The 18,919-nt window shown below is 43.4% G+C and overlaps 1 protein-coding gene across 1 annotated transcript in view; it reads left to right on the top strand.

Moving 5' to 3' along the window:
- Positions 1–18,919, top strand: part of MAL2 (mal, T-cell differentiation protein 2) — a 29,592-nt gene that overhangs the window by 5,090 nt on the left and 5,583 nt on the right. The window contains exons 2-3 of the mRNA XM_015567451.1: positions 5,470–5,476; positions 14,383–14,553. Of these exons, the coding sequence (XP_015422937.1) occupies positions 14,455–14,553 (99 nt within the window). The 5' untranslated portion in view covers positions 5,470–5,476; positions 14,383–14,454. The remainder of the gene's footprint in view (positions 1–5,469; positions 5,477–14,382; positions 14,554–18,919) is intronic.

The raw sequence follows: 18,919 nt of genomic DNA, 5'->3' as shown, positions 1-18,919 counted from the left end.
GGGCCCGCTGCCTGGCACCTGTTAACGCGGGCACCTGCGCGCCGGCTGGCGATTAGAAATGGCCCCGAGAGGGCGAGCCGGTGGCCCGGTGGGACCGAGGTTCGGGGACTCGGAGAGGAGAAGGGTGTTTGCGTTTGAGGGGTTGGCCGTCAGAGACCCCGGGCGGCTTGGCCAGCGGCCGCGCTTGGCGAGAGCCAGAGCAGGCGCTCTCGGCCTTGCCTGTTGCTAACCTGCCATTTTGTTGGGTGGTGCAAAGGTGTAGCGATGGCTGGTGACCAGGAGGCTGCCTCGCCGTGGAAAGCGGGGCTGGAGGTAACAGGAGAAAGAGGAGGAAGGCTGCAAACCGGGGCACATCCCCTGCTTGCCATTCGGAGTGGCCTCGCCAGTGGCGAGAGGAGCGGGGCTCAGGAGGCAGGGCAGGGGGAAAGTGCAGCGCGGAAGGTGCCCTCGGCAGTTTCCAATCAAGTGGGCGTGAGGGTGAGGGGGAAAGGCACACACAGCTGGAGCTGTCAGGCTCCTCCCTGCCTGCCTTGGCGCCTTCGTTCTTCCTCCTGGTTCACCTGTACAAACCCAAGCCTCCGCGCCACACCTTGCAGGGCCCAAGTGAAAGGGAGGTCACCGTAGTGCAGCCTTCCTGGGCTGGAGACGGGAACATGTTTAAAGCAATGTTATGGAGTTGGGAGCTTTTTGAAGCTTGTGGTGGACCAGGGGAAATCTTGCGAACATAAATTGGGCAACCCAGAGTTGCACCATGCCCAGAGAACTACAAATAGAGTGAAATGTCAGCGCCTCTCTTGCGGGCTAGTTTTGTTTGCTCGGTTTGGGCTTTTCCTATCTCTCCTCCCTCCCCCCCCCCCCCCCCCTTTTGAGTTTGCGTAACCTGGATTTGGGTCGCTTCGGTTTCCCTTTTGTGCTCCTGGGGCTGGGACACCTTGTGAGCATTGGTTTTCTGCCCTATTATGTGAAGGTGGCTAAGTTAAGTTTAGCTCAGATTGGAATCAGGAAAAGGAGATGTGTGAGTTCTGTGACATCAGTCATCGGATCGTGGCTGCGAGGCTAGGGGAGGCTGGTTTGCGTCTGAGCCCAGTTCAGAAGCATCGAAATGCTTTGGGGGAGGCGCAGGCATATCCATGTGAGAAGTGTGGGCAGTGGATGGTGCCGTGCCGACTGCACCGCTGTTCGGAGGGAGACCCATTGAGAACAGTGAAGATCTGGGGAGAAAGGTTGTGCAGGTTCTGAGCTACTTTAATTCCATGTTCTCCAAACTCCAGTTGTCCGCATATCTCTTGTAGGACTTTTTTCCCCCTATCCACATGCCGCTTGCACTGTACTAGAATTTACAGAATGTTCACTTAAATAGATTCACACTCTAAACTTCAGTACCTACCTTAGCTTCATCCTAAGCAATAATATATGTGAATTCTCAAATTTGATATGCTGGGTATGTTTTTTTCTAGTATTCAAATATGCAGTTAGGTATTTACACATGTATGTATATATGTAAAGATATATGCAAAGAAGGCTCATCCACGTGCCATCAAATCAAATTCCAGCTCAAGAATCACCTGTGGACATGTGACACTTGCAGAAGCACTGCCTAAATCTGAGCGGAGGGAGAAAGGAGTGGGGAAAGTTCATCTATTTTCTCTCCCTTACCCTCATATCTCTTTATTTATCTAGCCCAGTGGTTAGTTCTCAACTCTTGTTGCATTTAATTACTCGGGCAGCTTCTAAAATACTGTTGCCAGCCCAGATTAATTAAATCAGAATCTCTGTGGGGGAGCACCCGCAGTCCGCTAGGTTTTTTAAAAGCTCCCAGAGGTTCTGATGTGCAGTCCTAGCTGGGAACCACTGAAGGGGGCATTTATGGGGGTTCTATGGACAAGTCAGCTCCCTCTTGCAGATGAGCATTCTCTCTGCTAGAATTTCTACCACTCTCCATCCTGGGAGGGACCCCAGACTCAGAAGTATTCAGTTCATTCCTCTAATCTCTTCATTTCCACTGGCTTCTCCCCCCAAAACACATCGAGGACCCTTATCTCGCTGGAACAGAATCCCCTCCAAAAGCCATTTCAGTTTACTTTCACTATGGCCAAACATCTTCATAGTGTTAAATCTTAGACCTCCATTACTTCTTTTGCTTGAATTATCACCTCTCTCCTCCCCATCCTACGTCCCTCAAAAGTAAAAGGCCCATAATAGTCCAATGAAACTAGTGACTTTAGAGAAACAGGAGACTGCACTGGAGCCAAACTTTGGCTCCTTGACGCTTATCCACCGCACCATGTGGAGATACTGGCTTACATGCTTTCAGAGAGCAGGGACGGAGGCCGTCTGGGTACGCCTCTACTCAAGTGCCCACCCTGAGGAGAAGCACAGATAGGAGCTAAATAAACACTTGTGAAGCACCTTGGTCCCTGCTTTCTTCATTTCCCTCTCAGTTTTCTGACTCCTTTCAGGGGCTCCACCTGAGGGGGCTCCTCTTCACAAATTCCTCACCCTGTTAATGAAATGTGAGATTTGCCAGGAGCAGCTCTAAACTCTAGGTCAGTGGTCGGCAAACTGCGGCTCTCGAGCCACATGCGGCTCTTTGGCCCCTATAGTGTGGCCCTTCCTAAGCCTTAGGAGTACCCTAATTAAGTTAATAACAATATAGTTTAAGTTTAAAAAATTTGGTCTCAAAAGAAATTTCAATCGTTGTACTGTTGACATTTGGCTGTTGACTAGTGAGTTTGCCGACCACTGACCTAGAGCAGTGGTTCTCAACCTTGGCTGCACATTAGAAGCACCTGGGCATCTTTTTAACATCCTGATTTCTGGGCCGCATCCTCTGGAAATTCTGTTACTTTGTTATGGGGTAGGGCCACAACATTCGTATTCTGGGCCTCATCCTCTGGAAATTCTGTTACTTTATTATGGGGTGGGGCCACAACATTAGTATAAAAGAAACAATTTCCGGAGGATGAGGCCCAGAAATCAGGATTTTAAAAAGATTTCCAGGTGATTCTAATGTGCAGCCAAGGTTGAGAACCACTGCTCTAGGTCAGTGGTCGGCAAACTCACTAGTCAACAGCCAAATGTCAACAGTACAACGATTGAAAATTCTTTTGAGACCAAATTTTTTAAACTTAAACTATATTGTTATTAACTTAATTAGGGTACTCCTAAGGCTTAGGAAGAGCCACACTATAGGGGCCAAAGAGCCGCATGTGGCTCGAGAGCCGCAGTTTGCCGACCACTGCTCTAGGTAATCTCCTTTCTGGGAACCGATTAGTTTAGCCTCTTTTGGTGTTTCTGGATTTCGCCACACCTCTTCTTAATTTTAACCTTCTTTTCAAATTCATTTGTGGTAATTTCTCTATGTCCTATTGCTGTCTGAAACGTCACATGTGAAAACAGCATCACTAAGCTAATGAAACCACAATCTTGGAGTTCAGTTCTCACACTAACCAGTAACTTTGTTCAAAGAATTCAATCCCAGTCTCCCTTACTGCACTCTATTCACAATCTCTCAGGGGGAAGCCATCTGAGATATTTCAGAAGATACAAATAGTGCCCACCTGCCCTGGCCTGTGTGGCTCAGTTGGCTGGGCGTCATCCCACACACTGAAAGGTTGCCGGTTCAATTTCTGGTTAGGGCACATGCCCAGGTTGCAGGTTTGGTCCCTGGTAGGAAGCATGTAGGAGGCAGCTGATAGATGTTTCTTTCTCTCTTGCGTTCATGTTTCTCTTTCTCTCCCTTCCCCTCTCTCTAAAAATCAATAAAATAAAATTAAAATAGTGCCTGCATAACACCACCGAGTAAAGCAATTTATAGCACTAGCTTCCTGGGCAGAGAAATCTGCAACCTCACATGCATGGGGTGGTCAGCCTTTCATTTTTGTACTCAGCTACATTGACTAATGCATGCTTGCCATAAAGTGTTTGATACTAAGTTGGTTTTGCAAAGTGAAGCCTTTTAGTTAGAATGAAAAACAAAAACACCACCTTCAAAAAGTTATCACTTTTAAATCTCTCCGTGTTTCCTGAATTAGGTGTTTCTCATCAGGCGTTTATTGGTTAACTGCTTTGTGCAATGCACTTTTCCAGGAGCACAGGTGTTTATACTGCCTTCCTCACCTCAAAGAGCTTACACCCTGGTTAAGAGGAATGTACAGAAATACCTACCGTTCAGGGAAGAAAGGTGTGAGCATGGGAAGTGAAGTACAGCGAAACATTTTCCTGGCTGGTCTCTTTATAAGAAAATGACATGAGAGCATCTGTAACATTAGGCTGAACGAGATATTTCGGGTCTCTGTACTCAAATAGCTTACCTTGTATAATGTACAAGAAAGATCAGACATAACAGTGTTAAACACGAAAAGAACAAAGGTCATTGAATTCAGTGTTTTACTGTTTCCGTGTTTAGAGAACCATCTGCATTTCCTGAGACATTCATTAACGTGTCTCTTTATGGGAAATATTTTAGGACTCTTATTCACATGCTTCTAGCTGTAGTGTTTTTGGATGCCACAATCATTTTTATTTATTCAACAAATAATTAAGGATCTGGTATGCATCAGGCCTTACTTCATGCTCTGGGAATAGGATGATTAACATAGCTCCTGCCCAGAAAAGAAATTCCTGTACAGTGAAGTATAAAGTCAAGGAAGAAATACAGTGCTGTGTTTGAAGTGATAAAAGTGGTTATGAAAAGCACAATTGGTAAACAGGGTAGAGAACATCTGGCCACTGGGGGCGACAGCAGAGGCAGATTTCATGGGATGGTACCATTTGAGTTTGGCCTTAAATGCAGTGTAGACCTTCTTCGATAGGCAGAAAAAGCAGGAAAGAGAATTCCAAGGAGGAAGAGGGCATGAGCAAACCCCGAGGTAAGAAAGGCCATGGTCTGAAGGTTCTGGCAATGGTTAGGGTTTCCTGTCTGTTTTCACATGACTGATGGGAAGGTGGCAGAAAAAGAAGGGGAAAGAGCAGATAAGGTTCACATTGTTGATTTGCCGAGAAATGATAGGCCAAGGCAGAGAAGGTATTCTGCCCGTGATGGGGAGCTGCTGAAGGGCAGGGGCAGACCTGGTCAAGCCAGTGTTTTAGACATCTTTTTGTGGTGGAGTTTGGTTAGAGGCTGTGAGGTCAGGAAAGGGGCTGATTGCAGTGATTTGGATGAGGGATGATGAGACCCTGAAGTAGGACAATGGAAAGAAGCAGAGAAGAGAGAGATTTGAGGCTTAGGCACTCTAGCAAGTATGTGAAGTTTGACATGTGCTGAAGTGATATTACAAGCAAATGTTAGTGAAAGGGTGATGGGAGGGAGGAGCTGTGGAGCAGACATGTGTGGTCAAGCAGCTAAATCTATGGAAGGGATTTCAGGTTCTCTTCAACCTAAAGCTTTGCCTTTAGTTGGACTAACACATGAGTTTAGATCCGTAGAGTTTTCCTTTCTTGCCTAGAAAATAGATTTTCGGCGCAAAGGGAAATTGTGTGTTTGCAGGAGTGAAGAGGGGCTAGCCCTGGGAATGGTCCCTCTCTAAAAGGGGTTTCATTCCAAAGGTAAGACTTTCCCTTTGCCTCTGAGTTAACACATCTTCATTCCTGTGAAAAGAGTCTTTAAAACTTCATACAGAAATAAACCAATGGCCCTGCCAGGGATTACTTTCAGCAGTCATTAGCCCTGACTGGCAGCCCGGTAAGAAATGAAGTGTAAGAACTGAAGTATGGAAAACTTTAAACCAAGTTGTGGAAAACCTTGACATTGAGCTCCTAAGTAAAAGGTAAAGGAGAGGAGATTTGTGCTGTGGAGCTCTATAGAAATGTTGTGCCTGGTAGTAGGCGCCATGGACATGGCTTATCTACTTACTGATACGGATGAATAGAAAAGACTGGAATGATAAAGGACCAGGCTGGCGTACCAATACCAAGCACCTGCAGGACTTAACAGACACGCCTTGATTGTTCTGTTGGGCAAACTGGACAGTGTGTGTAAATATTCTAAAGAAATTGGCTGGAGCGGAGAAGGGCAGCCCTCTTCAATCCTGTCCAACTCTTCAACTGTCTTGATTCTTCTCCAGGAATTTGTAGTTTGACCTGATTTCCTTTGTCCTATTTTATATGAAAAGGGCCATGTCCTTTCATAGGCACCATATATGACATTCTTAACTTTTGTGTAATAATTTTCAGGAAGGAGGGAGATAAAGAGGCAGGAAAGAGGTATGCTTTGCACAGTTCTTGCTGACATCAGGGCCCTGGCGTGCACGAACATTTTTAACCTTGGCGATAACTAGTTACCAACAAACACAAAAAGAGGATTTTAAAAATCAAGGGAATTTTTGAATAAGAATAAAAAGGAGCCAGAACATATTTCTCCCCTGTAGTATGTGCTTTCCATTACAAGGTGAGCATCAGGTATTTGAGAAACCAAAATGAAAGTCTGGGTCACATGGAGAGGATGAAAGTATAATTCTTTATAACATCCTCAAACATATTTCTAAAGCTTTCAAATGTAAATCTGAAAAGCAAACCTCTTTTGCATTAGGCTATTTTATACCTAGGCCTCTTCTATATATGTGACTTCTCATTGCTTCCCAAGACTTATATTGTTTTTCTTTCCCTGATTAAAACAATACAAAAACCCCCTGCTAACTTGTACCTCTAATTCAGAACTGTACCAGGGCTAGTCCAGGACCAGTTTGGATAAAAGCATGGTGGGAGAACAGATGGGGATTAATGAAAGAGTGCAGGAGGGGGTGGGGTTTCGGGTGGGGGTGGGGGGGTAGTAAGGCACAAGTTCCAGTGGCAATTGCAGCAGAACAGGTAAACTGAACAAACTTGGGGCCTGACGAAGATTGAAAAGGAGGTGTCATGAGTTCAACTAGCAAAAAGTGACAACTCCATAATTTTCCACTCTGGTCTTCTGAGATCTTGTACCAGGTGATAGGCGTTGCCAATGATAAAATTTGAAAATTGAGAAGTACGTGTTTCTGCTTCAGTAGATTCATGCCTATTTTCGAATACCCCCCGTGTGCCAGGAGGTGAGCAAGGCTTCAGACAGCAGTGTGTTCCTAGCATCCCCACCTGCACTTCTGGAGCGTTTACTTCTGGAGCCACTCGTTACACAGGCTGGTTGGTTTCCATTCTTTTCAAGTTGAGTGCAATGGAGCATCTTCTGTAGAAAGCACTGCCCTGGGTTCCGAGATGCTTAAGGTGAGGTCACCCACTCTGGCTGCATAATCCAGTGAGTGAAACACACATGTGTGTCCAGGCTTTCAAACCAGTGGGTTGTAAGCTTGGAGGATACACACATCAGTAACCATGGCAGCACCAAGGGATGGCACCCAGCCACGGAAATCTTTCTGGAAGACATTGTATCTTTCTAGAATACGTGGAATTTAGCTATCCAGCAAAATGTTGATGGCAGCATGACCAGTGTAATGGACTCTGTGTGCAGGGGATAAGAAACAGGCCAGAAAGCAAAAAAAAAAAAAACCGAAAAACAAAAGGGGGAAGGGAAAGGAACATTGCAGCGACCAGGTAAACTTGGAGAGAGAGGTAGGCAGCTGTGTTCTCTAGTTCTGTTACCACTTGACTAGTCACATTGTGAATGAATTTACTTTCATGGGCTACCTGTAAACACATCTGTCAGATATTGTATCTTATCTGTTGACTAAGATATGTTCCCAGTTTATAAAAAACAAAAATCTTTTGGAATACAATTTGTGTATTAAATGGAATTCATTGCTGGTCCTCTGTTTACTAGGGGATCAATTGTCGAACATATTAACCAGTTCCTTCACCATGTGGTTTCATTATAGGTATACAGTAAATGAGCACCCATTAAAATAGGAGTGGTTATTGAGTCTATAAGGTATTCTGAACTTTGGAGGGCACCACAGATCCCTTTGTGATTCTGATGAAAGTTGTGGATTGTGTCCTCAGAAAAATTACTATGCACTTATCTACCCATCTTGATATCATTTCAGGGAATCAACCTTCTCCCCCCTCCCACCAAGCCAATCTATGGCAAAAGCCCTGCTCTAGAATGAACACTAAGATCTGGGGGAGGCAGAATAGCATGATATTGAGATCATAAGCTCTGGAAGCCAATTGCCAGGTTCAAATCCCAGGTCTAACATTTATTAACTGTGTAAGTTAGGGCAAGTTATTAATGGCTCCCTACCTCAATTAACTTATCTGTAAAATGGGAATGGTAATTATCTGTCAGTGTTTGTGAGAATTAGATTGGTAGAAATAAAACAACATTGCTTGGAACATGAGAGCTCCATAAATGCTAGTTAATATTTCTGTTATTCTCATTAGCTTCACCCTCTTACTCAAACTAACTCTATAAGCCAGACTGGGAGATAATATTTTTTTTCCCCTTTAGGCTTGCTGGTTTGTTGGTTTTCACTGCTATAAAGTGATGAACTACCCAATATGTAAGTAGTAGGAGAATTGGAAAGAGAGGGTTATATTTATTTACAGAACGTTCTTAATAATGAAGTATTTTACCTTCAGGGCAATTGAACAGTCCTTTATACCTTCACATTCACTTACCTTACCCTGTTCTCATTCTAAACATTGACTGAAAATAGGTCAGAGTCAGAATTGGCCTGTTTACTTGATGAATAATAAGAGTATAATAAGATGAAGGTGTCAAATTGGTCTGAAAATTATTAGCTAAGATGTCGGAGGGCAGGTTTAAAAGCAGGCTATTAGAGCCCTAGCCCGTTTTGCTGAGTGGTTGAGTGTTGGCCTGCAGACTGACAGGTCATGGGTTCGAATTCGGTCAAGGGCATATACCTTGATTGCAGGCTCAGATTCTTGACCCTAGGAGCAACTATTTGATGTGTCTCTCTAGCATTGATGTTTCTCTTTCTGTCTTTTCCCCTCCCTTCCATTCTCTCTGAAAAATCTATGGGAAACAATGTTCTGGGGTGAGGATTAACAATAAATGAATGAATGCAGGCTATTAGGAAATAAGTTACATTTGAAAGGAAAGGGGGTATTTGCAAAGAGAATCCTTTGGAGACATAAGAATGCCATCCAAATAGGAGACAAGTTGAGAAGTCTGTAGTCCTTCCAGCCAGAATTACGAGAGTCACTGTTTTCTCAATGCCTTCGTTTCCCCCAGGCTCATGTGTTTTAACCAGCACAGAGTTTCTAGTGGAAACATGTTTTAACTCCAACTCTGAGGGCTCAGGTCAGTGTGATGTGTGAATGAGTACTCACACAGTTCTCCTGTGGGAAGGCGGCAGCCAAGTCTCACCCTTCTGGCCTGCAGGTGCCAAACTAAAGTGAGAAGTATATGCTAAGCCACAAAGGAGAGCGTTCTTTTAGGGATGTGTAGAATTTAATAACTGCACTCAGAATGTAATTGAGCACTTAAGGTGTGTCCAGGTACACCTACAGGGGAGCTTGGAAGGTTAGGGAAACAGCCAGGGGAGGGAAGGCTGAAAGCTCCTTCTAGGAAACCTTTGCCTTTGCATGACCTGCAGGTCGGGGTGTCTTTTAGTTAGAGCTTGAGGCTCGGAGTCATGAGCCCCAACTTAGTTCCTGAGAGAAAGTTCAGAATGTGATGCATTTGGTGTGAGAGGATGGATGATCACTTGCTGTGGTGATCTTTCACAGTGCAAGTCAAATCATTATGCCAGACACTTTAAACCAGTGGTTCTCAACCTTGGCTGCACATTACAATCACCTGGGAATCTTTTTAAAATCCTGATTTCTGGGCCTCATCCTTCGGAAATTCTGTTTCTTTGTTATGGGGTGGGGCCACAACATTAGTAACAAAGAAACAGAATTTCCGGAGGGTGAGGCCCAGAAATCAGGATTTTAAAAAGATTCCCAGGCAATTCTAATGTGCAGCCAAGGTTGAGAACCACTGCTTTAAACTGTCGTGAGTGCTGTCTTCAGTTATATCTCAGTAAACTTGGAAAAAACAAGTTTTGAAAAATGTAATACATTTGTGTGTTTTATACATAATCAGACGATTTTGGACACCAAAGAGCATTGAAAGGCAGTGGCAGACAGGAAGTCAGCACGTGGTTCTGGGTCCAAGATGAGAACAGCATGGGCGACGTGACCTCCCACCCTTCGCAGTGGGTGTTCCCTGCAGTTGCCACCACATTTATCAGCTGGTCTCCCTCTGATCAGAACCATTTTTGTGCTCTGCTGTTCATCTCTGAAAACAAGGCTCCTCCAGAGTGACGTTTACTGAACAGATACTGACAGTGACGGTGTGTTTGAGCTTGGCAATTCCCAGCATTAGATGAAGAGAATATGTCGTGCATAAGTAATGTAATTGAAAGAATTTATTTTTTAATATATTTTTATTGATTTCAGAGAGAGGAAGGGAGAGGGAGAGAGACAGAAACATCAATGATGAGAGAGAATCACGGATTGGCTTAAGGGGTCTCCTTAAGGGGCCTACTACATGCTCCCCACTGGGGATTGAGCCCACAGCCTGGGCCTGTGCCCTTGACTGGAATCAAACCTGGGACCCTTCAGTTCACAGGCCGATGCTCTACCCACTGAGCCAAACCATCTAGGGCTTGAAAGAGTTTTTTAAGCGGGACCAGGTTGGGAAGCTCGGAGGAAAGATAGCTTTTGGCAAAAGGAAGAAGGGGAGAAATAATTGTGTCAAGGCCCTACTGACGCCCGTGTGATAGTGTTACAGTGAGGCAGGCGGGATCTCCAGAGCAGGCTTAATTATGTTCTCTGGCCCATCCTCCCCCTTCCAAAGCTACTGTGGTGAGCAGGACTTAAATCTGAACTTCCCAGGATCCCTGACTGAGGATGCAGTCTATGCTTATTCATATGCCTTCCTCCCTACCTGCCCTCAGCGCACACACCACAGATGGGTAGCTAAATCTGTTCTTTTCACGTCAGCACTGCACTTCCTTTCCAAGCCTTTGAGGTGTGGGAAGGGCTGTAATTTTGAGTATGACAAGAACAATTCATCCTTGTGTTACATTAGCATCCCCTGTCAAAGCCCTGCTCTGCCTGGAAAGGCTGCTTCGAACCCTGCCTCCTGCCTGCCTCCCAGAGTCCTCCCAGCACATTCCTCTCCAGCCTCCGGAGCACGCTGTGTGGAGCGCTTTTTATAGCTCGCTCCACAATCTGCTTCTGGATCAGATTTACTGGTGTCTATTTCTCCCTTGTTTGGAGCTGCTGTAGATAGAGCCTTGCCCTTTTTCTTCTTCTTCTTCTTTTTTTCTGGAATATCCTTCTGTAGTGCCTGACAGTAGATTTGAGGCTGCCCTGTTTGAGGTCCTGTCCAGTTTTACGAAATATTTAGTTCCAAGGGATCAGATACCCTCTTCTTCAGAGGTGTCAGTTTATCACAGTTCCTATATCATATGATTATGCCCATCTGTTAGATTCTGCCTGCTCCTATTAAACAATGGCCCATTGTTCTTTATTACCCTTGATACTTGTACCTTCTCAATAAATGACTTTGAATTAATAGATAGTTAATAATGATGTTATTCCTTAAATAGTATTTAAAATAACATGGGTTATTTGTAGTGGAAGAGGAAGAAAAGGCTACCAGGAAGAAAAGGCTGAGAAAACAAACAAAAGATTTGACGATCTTATCACCATCAAATATTTATTAAACAGTACGAAGAGTAGAAAATATTTTACCGGGATCACTGTATCTTTCATAGCTTACTAATAAAGTTGTGGCTAAATTTTTTAATATGCATTCATATTCATGACTTAGATTTACTTCATAAAACTGTCAGGGTTGGTTGTTCATGCTTGATTTTAGAGTAGGACTTGAGATATACCACCACAATTAGAAATTTATTAGGCCGGTGCTTTAATTATCATTGCTCAAGTGATAAGTTATTATGCTTTTCAAAATGTTTTTCAAAGTAGTAATGAATTATATAACTGGGCCTTCATTTAGAAACTTGAATTAAAGCCTGTGTTTTTAACTTTCAGTGACTTGTGCAATTGGGATATTGTCTAGATACTTAAGAAGCGAGACACAGATGATTGTTGGTTTTTAATATCTAGAACTCCAACTGTTCTATAGGCACTAGGCATTTATTTGTTCACTGAGCAAATATGTAAGAGCCTTGTGCCTACCAGGTACTCATGCTTCTGTGATGTCATCTGTGGGTGTGGGAGGCGACAGGTGGGGGTGGGGTTGATTCCCAGTGGTGGCCTGTCCGTGCCTTCAGGGCAGGTATATAGCCTAGATTTTTGTGTTTCCAAATCTAGCACAAGGCCTGACAGTTTCAAAGGATTATCCCGCAGACTAATAAATGGGTTTGGATGTGGAGACACACGAGGCAGCCTGCTGCCAGCAGGTCTGATAATGCGACTGGACTGGAAGCCAGGACATTCAGTTACAGCATTTCTCATCAATGTAACATGTTTAGTTACCAGCATGCCCAGAGGACAGGGGTTCCTGAGCGTGGGTGGGACTCTGGAACAAATGCCTTTTTGGATCATGAGCTATCCCAGATGAGTGGTGAATGGGAGTTTCTCAAATACACGTCGGGGAGGGAGTGACATTCTTGGCCAGCGTAGGTCAGCCATTCAGACATGAAAGAGCTTTATCTTTGGACTGTGGGTTTTGTTTTTTCTATAGTGTAAAATGTGAGAGGCTTACTGACAAGAGACAAGGATGTAAAAGGTTAGATCCTTAAGGGGCCCGGCATGCCCTGCCAAGGATGCATACCCATAATGGCTTTAGTGGCCGTGTGGAGGAGACCGCCGCTGTTAGATCCGTGAAACGCACTGTCTTCACCCCCTAACCCTTTGTCCCCTGTGTTCTCTCACTCCCTCCTAGTTGTCCAAGTCAGAAAGCTGAGTATCCCGTGTCTGAGCTTTTGCTGTCATGCTCACCTCTGATCCAATAAGTGCCCCGAGTCTGATTTATACTGTTGGTATAACAGTCTCCTGTGTGGTCTCTAGCTCCATCCCTTCCTCTCCAGTCTGTGTCACACTCTAGCCAGAGAGAAACTTCTAAAGGCGAATCTGGTCATGCTAGTTCCTGCTCAAGATGATCCGTGGCCTCCCATTGCCCATGGGTGAGGTTCACGCCTTCATGTCACCTTCAGGACCTTCATCTGGGTCTCCAGCTCCCCAGGCTCCCTCTCAGCTCCCACCAGGTCCTCTCAAGACTCACCTGCCCTGCATCAGCCCTCTCTCCACCCACCCTCCTTCTCCCCCCAGCCCTGTTCTTTGGGTTGTTGCTTCCAGCGAGTATTTTCAAATCTGGATTTAGAGCCCTCATTGTGTGGACCCACAACGCTCAGATTTTGCCCAGTTCTGACGTGTATGCAGCAGCATTTTAATCACTTGCTTAATTGGCTCTTTGCTGTAAGAGACTATGAATTCTGTGGTGGTGGAGACCAAGTGTAGCCTGTTTATTCCTAGAACCTGGCACAGCACCTGATGGGCAATAGGTATGTATTAAATTAGGTCTGTGACTGTCTAAAGCAGCTGTCGCCAACCTTTCGGACCTCGTGGACCACCGGTTGGCGACCACTGATCTAAAGTACCTATTTCCATGCCCAGCACATAGGAGAGTATCAACAGGTGATGGTGCATTTTATTGGTTACCGTTATGTACGACAGCTGAAACTTTTACTCTCTATATAAGCCAGTGATGGCGAACCTTTTGAGCTCGGCGTGTCAGCATTTTGAAAAACCCTAACTTAACTCTGGTGCCGTGTCACATAGAGAAATTTTTTGATATTTGCAACCATAGTAAAATGAAGACTTATATTTTTGATATTTATTTTATATATTTAAATGCCATTTAACAAAGAAAAATCAACCAAAAAAATGAGTTCGGCGTGTCACCTCTGACACGCGTGTCATAGGCTTGCCATCACTGATATAGGCAGTAATTTCACATGAACAATTTCCTGATAAGCGTTGAAACATGGCCATTAAAAGTTATGGCTGATCTTTGCTGATAAAACTCTGAGATGTGGCGAGAGCAGAGCCACTGTCCAGTGGTTTGAAGAGTAACACCGAGAAGAGGTGGAGACCAAACAAAGATGAATTTGTAAAAATGGTTACTGAAAAGGAAAATACTTAGGAGGGCAGTAGTTAGAGAGGCAGCAGGTCAAAGGAAATCTGTTTAGCTGGCGAAAGAACACGGGGCCTGTTCACGGCAGAGGACGAGAGTCCATGCAGGCAGGTGCAGAGACAGGCGTGCAGTCGGCCTGGGCTTGCAGTCAACGCGCAGGGCTGGCACCTGAGGGAAGAAGGCATCTCACATCATGATAAAGAAAAGAAGATGGGGCGGGGATTCGGGAGTGTGTGCGGGGGCCTGGGGAGAAGCACGGGTCTTGGTAAGAGTGGTGCACGCGCGTTCTATTCTGTTGCCCAAACTTACTGCCATTTTTCTTTTTTACCCATTAGCTGTTCGGGGGACTCGTCTGGATTTTGGTTGCTTCCTCCAATGTTCCTCTACCTCTGCTCCAAGGATGGGTCATGTTCGTGTCCGTGACGGCTTTTACCCTTTCCCTCCTCTTCCTGGGGGTGTTCCTCTCTGGCATGGTGACTCAGATCGATGCCAACTGGAATTTCCTGGTAAGGGATTTTTAAGTCTTTTTCAGGAAAATGTGGGAAACATAACTATCTCATTCTGTCCCAAATGCCTGATCTCTGTTCTGTCTGTTGCCGCTCGCGGGAGAGAAAAGGTCAGACAGCAAGCAGCGTCTGCTTTGCCAGCTTGTGAGATCCCTGTGCTGATAGAGCGGAGCAATCTTTCTGTTGCTCCTTTATGAGTTAGATGACCTTTGTTCACAGTTCACACAACAAATAAATTGGATTGTAGTTATTGAACAGATGCTTTTGACAGGATCTGTGACATATATCTTGAAATTTTCCACTGATTTCTGTTTCAGGTATTAAATATATATTCTTTTCAGAAAACAAGTAGCTATATATTCTGCTCTCCGAATATTTAGAAAAAAAAGGGGGGCGATGATTTGTATTTATAGGCATAGCTGAGAGATGTTGCAGGTTTGGGGCCAGACCACCACCATAAAATGAATATTGCGACGAAGCCAGTCACACAAATTTTGTGGTTTCCCAGTGCATATAAAAGTTATTTTCACACTACTTAATGTAGTTTACTTAGTGTGCCAATAGCATTATGGCTAAAAAAAAAATGTATGTGCCCTTAATTTAAAAAAATACATTATTGATTAAAAATGCGAGGGTTTTTAATTGGCCTAATTTTAATATTCTTGTGTCTTATGGAAAAAGGAGGCCAGAGGATGGGGAGAGAGTGAGGTACAGCCAGAGCAGAGCGTACAACATTTATTAAGTCTGCCATCTTATATGGGTGCAGTTGATGGCACCCCAAAACTAATGCAATAGTAACATCAAAAATTACTGATCTAGCCCTAACCAGTTTGGTTCAGTGGATAGAGCGTCGGCCTGCGGACTCAAGGGTCCCAGGTTCGATTCCGGTCAAGGGCATGTACCTTGGTTGCGGGCACATACCCAGTGGGGAGTGTGCAGGAGGCAGCTGATCGATGCTTCTCTCTCATCGATGTTTCTAACTCTCTATCCCTCTCCTTTCTTCTCTGTAAAAAATCAATATATTAAAAAAAAAATTACTGATCTTGCCCTGGTGGATGTGGCTCAGCTGGTTGGCATCGTCCAGTGCACAGAAAGGTTGCTGGTTCAATTCTCAGTCAGGACACATATCTCAGTTGCAGGCTAGATAGCTGGTAGGGAGTGTGCAGGAGGCAGCCAGTCAATGTTTACTCTCTCTCCATAACAAATATAATAATGAATTTGGAATATTGTGAGAATTACCAAACTGTGACACAGAGACATGAAGTGAACAAATGCAGTGCCAAATAGTGCAAAAATACTCAACTCAGCGTTGCCACAATCTTCAATTTGTAAAAAGCACGGTACCTGAGAAGTGCGATAAAGCAAAAGCACAACAAAATGAAATATTACCTGCATTTTCGATTCCTGTGCTAAAAGGTCAAGAATTGGTAAGTTTTAAGAAATGAATTTGCAACCAGCACAATTTTAACACCATTAAATTGGATCAACATTTCCCTTTTTTCTTGTAACACCGGGGCGGGGGGGGCTCTTTCATACTTATGGTTATTCATTCTCTCATATCTCAGAATGGCCCAGTGGAGCATGAATTTCAATCCATGGTGGACATGCTCTAACAAAGTTCATGACGAACCCACCTTGATTTCCATCCCACAAGGGTGTTTAGAAGCGTAAGTCAGGCCTTTAAGCCTCGTGTTGTGTGTGTCCCTTTCAAGTGTAGCAGCATTTTACTCAGCAGCTTTAGGACAGCTGTTAGAGGAAATTTGTTCTCGTCTTATTTGTAGAGCATGATGAGGGCTGTCATCCCAAGTGTTAGTAGCAACAGCGAAGTCTAGTGAATGTGGCTGCCTGCCTAAAACCAAATGGCAGGGGTTAGCGCAGCCGTGGGCAAACTACGGCCCGTTTGAAATGAATAAAACTAAAAAAAAAAAAAAAAAGACCATACCCTTTTATGTAATGATGTTTACTTTGAATTTATATTAGTTCACACAAACACTCCATCCACGCTTTTGTTCCGGCCCTCCGGTCCGGTTTAAAAACCCATTGTGGCCCTCGAGTCAAAAAGTTTGCCCACCCCTGCGTTAGTGTAAAGAACAGGCTTCGAGATTAGACCTGGTTCACTTGGTGAGTCTGTAGCCTCAGGCAAAATAGTGAACCTCTGTAAACTTCATTTTCTTCCTCTATAAAATGGTAATAGTCATATCTACCTCACCAGATGCTATGCAAGAATCACGGAATTAATGTACTATATTATAAAGTGGTCAGCTTTGTGTCTGGTTCATAGGAAGAGGTCAGTAGTTATTGTCATTCCTCAGACATGCTGAGGCTTGCACCAGAAATCTTTAAGAGTCCTTGAGTTTCTTAGGTTGCTGGTGCAGTGTGCTCTGCCCTTTTTGCTTTGATTTCTCATTAATGATGAGAAAATATTTCTAGTAATTGGTCAAGTGATGAAGATCAAAGGTCCCTATTTAAGTTACAGGTAGATGCTTAATCTCTTTCCAAATGCCTGGCTTTCCCATAATATGTATGAAGGAATCAGTGTCCCTAATATTGGTAAGTACCACCAGGTTATTGTAGTATCAGGCTCAAGGATGATATTCGACAGTGTGTACCAGTATAGCCCTACCACTGCTTTAGTACTAGTTAATACAGTCATTGCCACACCTACTGCCTTTTCCCAATGGTTGTGACCTTTATCACCCTAGCCCCGTGGTCGGCAAACCGCGGCTCTCGAGCCACATGCGGCTCTTTGGCCCCTTGAGTATGGCTCTTCCACAAAATACCATGTGCGATTGAAACTTTGTGGCTCATGCGCAGAAGTAGGTTTTCGGCCTGGGTGAGTCTATTTTGAAGAAGTACTGTTGATATTTGGTTCTATTGACTAATGAGTTTACTGACCACTGCTCCTCTGGGACTTCCTGGACCTGCTACCAGCCCAGCAACTAAAGGGTTAATTATTGGAAAAGCACTGAGTCTCCAGGATCCTGCTGGGCCCAGCATTCTAATTGGTCAAAGCACATTCCTCATGAGTGTTTAAATAATTTTCCAGTAACACTCCTGATTTTATTAGACATATGTCCATACCACCCTTTTCCTTTTGGTTCATATTGCCTTATCATTGGTATTGAATACAACCATTCATACCCTTTTTAATTTATTAGGTTTCCTAAGAAGTTAGACCTACCTACCAGTCTGTTCTATAAGTGACCTACAAAGGTTATCCTGGGATTTGTTTTGTCCGGTTTTGGCTGATTGTTCCATATTTAAATGCTTGCCATGTTTAGAAATGGCTGTGTTTTTTTTTCTCCTCTTTTGAAATTTTCAACATACTCTGCCTTTTTGACCACCTGGTCGCTTTTGATAGGCTTTGTAATATATCTTGTAACCCTCTCATAGCCATGAAAATTTTTGAGCCATGCATATCATAGTGTTGTCACCAGACGGTAACAACTTTAGAATTGTTAGACATTAATTGCTGAAAAAATAATTGTTTCCCCCTGTGATAATGGTTAAATGTTGCCTATATACCATTCATGAAAGAAGAGTGCATTTTGATAATTTTCTAGAATTATTTGTTTAGCATATTAACTAAAATACTTATAGCCTCTAGCTTTTATTGATCTTGAGATTAAATTAGTATGCTTGGTAGATGTCTCTAGAATTTTTTCCCAAGATTTCTAGTGTTGGTAGAAATGGTGAAATAAAAATATAATATGTAATAAATAAAAAGTGGACTCTGGAAACAGACCTATGTGGGCTTGAGTTCTCCTCCCCAATGTTCATCTTTGTGTGGCTTTGAGACAGTCGCTTAACTAAAAAGAAAATTAAGAAATTTCTTGTGCATAAACTGAAGATAATAGAGGCTGTAAGGATGAATGATAATGAATGTAAAGTACCTGGTGTTGAGAACTGAACAAAAATACAAAGCAATGTGTTGATGTATTAATTCAGGTAAGATGATGTGAATTTTAGTACAGTTGTGGTTTACATTAATGCCAGCAATAGCTTAGTAACAGTTGAGTTTTATATGAAAATTTCTTATACTTTTTATAGAAGTATATGATTTTAATTTTTTTAGAAGGTTGGGAGATATGTTATTGAATTCTGTGATTTCACAGATCTTCTGTATCTTTTAATGCATAGTGTGACAATCTAACAGATAAAAATAACTGCTAAAAAATATAAAATGCTTAATTATAAAATGTGTATATAACTATAATATATTGCAGCAATAGATCTTATATAGTTATTATATAATAGCTGTAACTTAAATGCCATTTTACTTACATTTTAAGGACAGCATATGTTATTCCCTTTTATGTTATATTAATTAAAATTGATCCTATGGCACCTTATTATAAACAAAAAT

Source organism: Myotis davidii, unplaced genomic scaffold (genome assembly GCF_000327345.1).
Source record: "Myotis davidii unplaced genomic scaffold, ASM32734v1 scaffold1, whole genome shotgun sequence".
Lineage (NCBI taxonomy): Eukaryota > Metazoa > Chordata > Mammalia > Chiroptera > Vespertilionidae > Myotis > Myotis davidii.
This window is presented reverse-complemented; position numbering and strand designations above follow the sequence as displayed.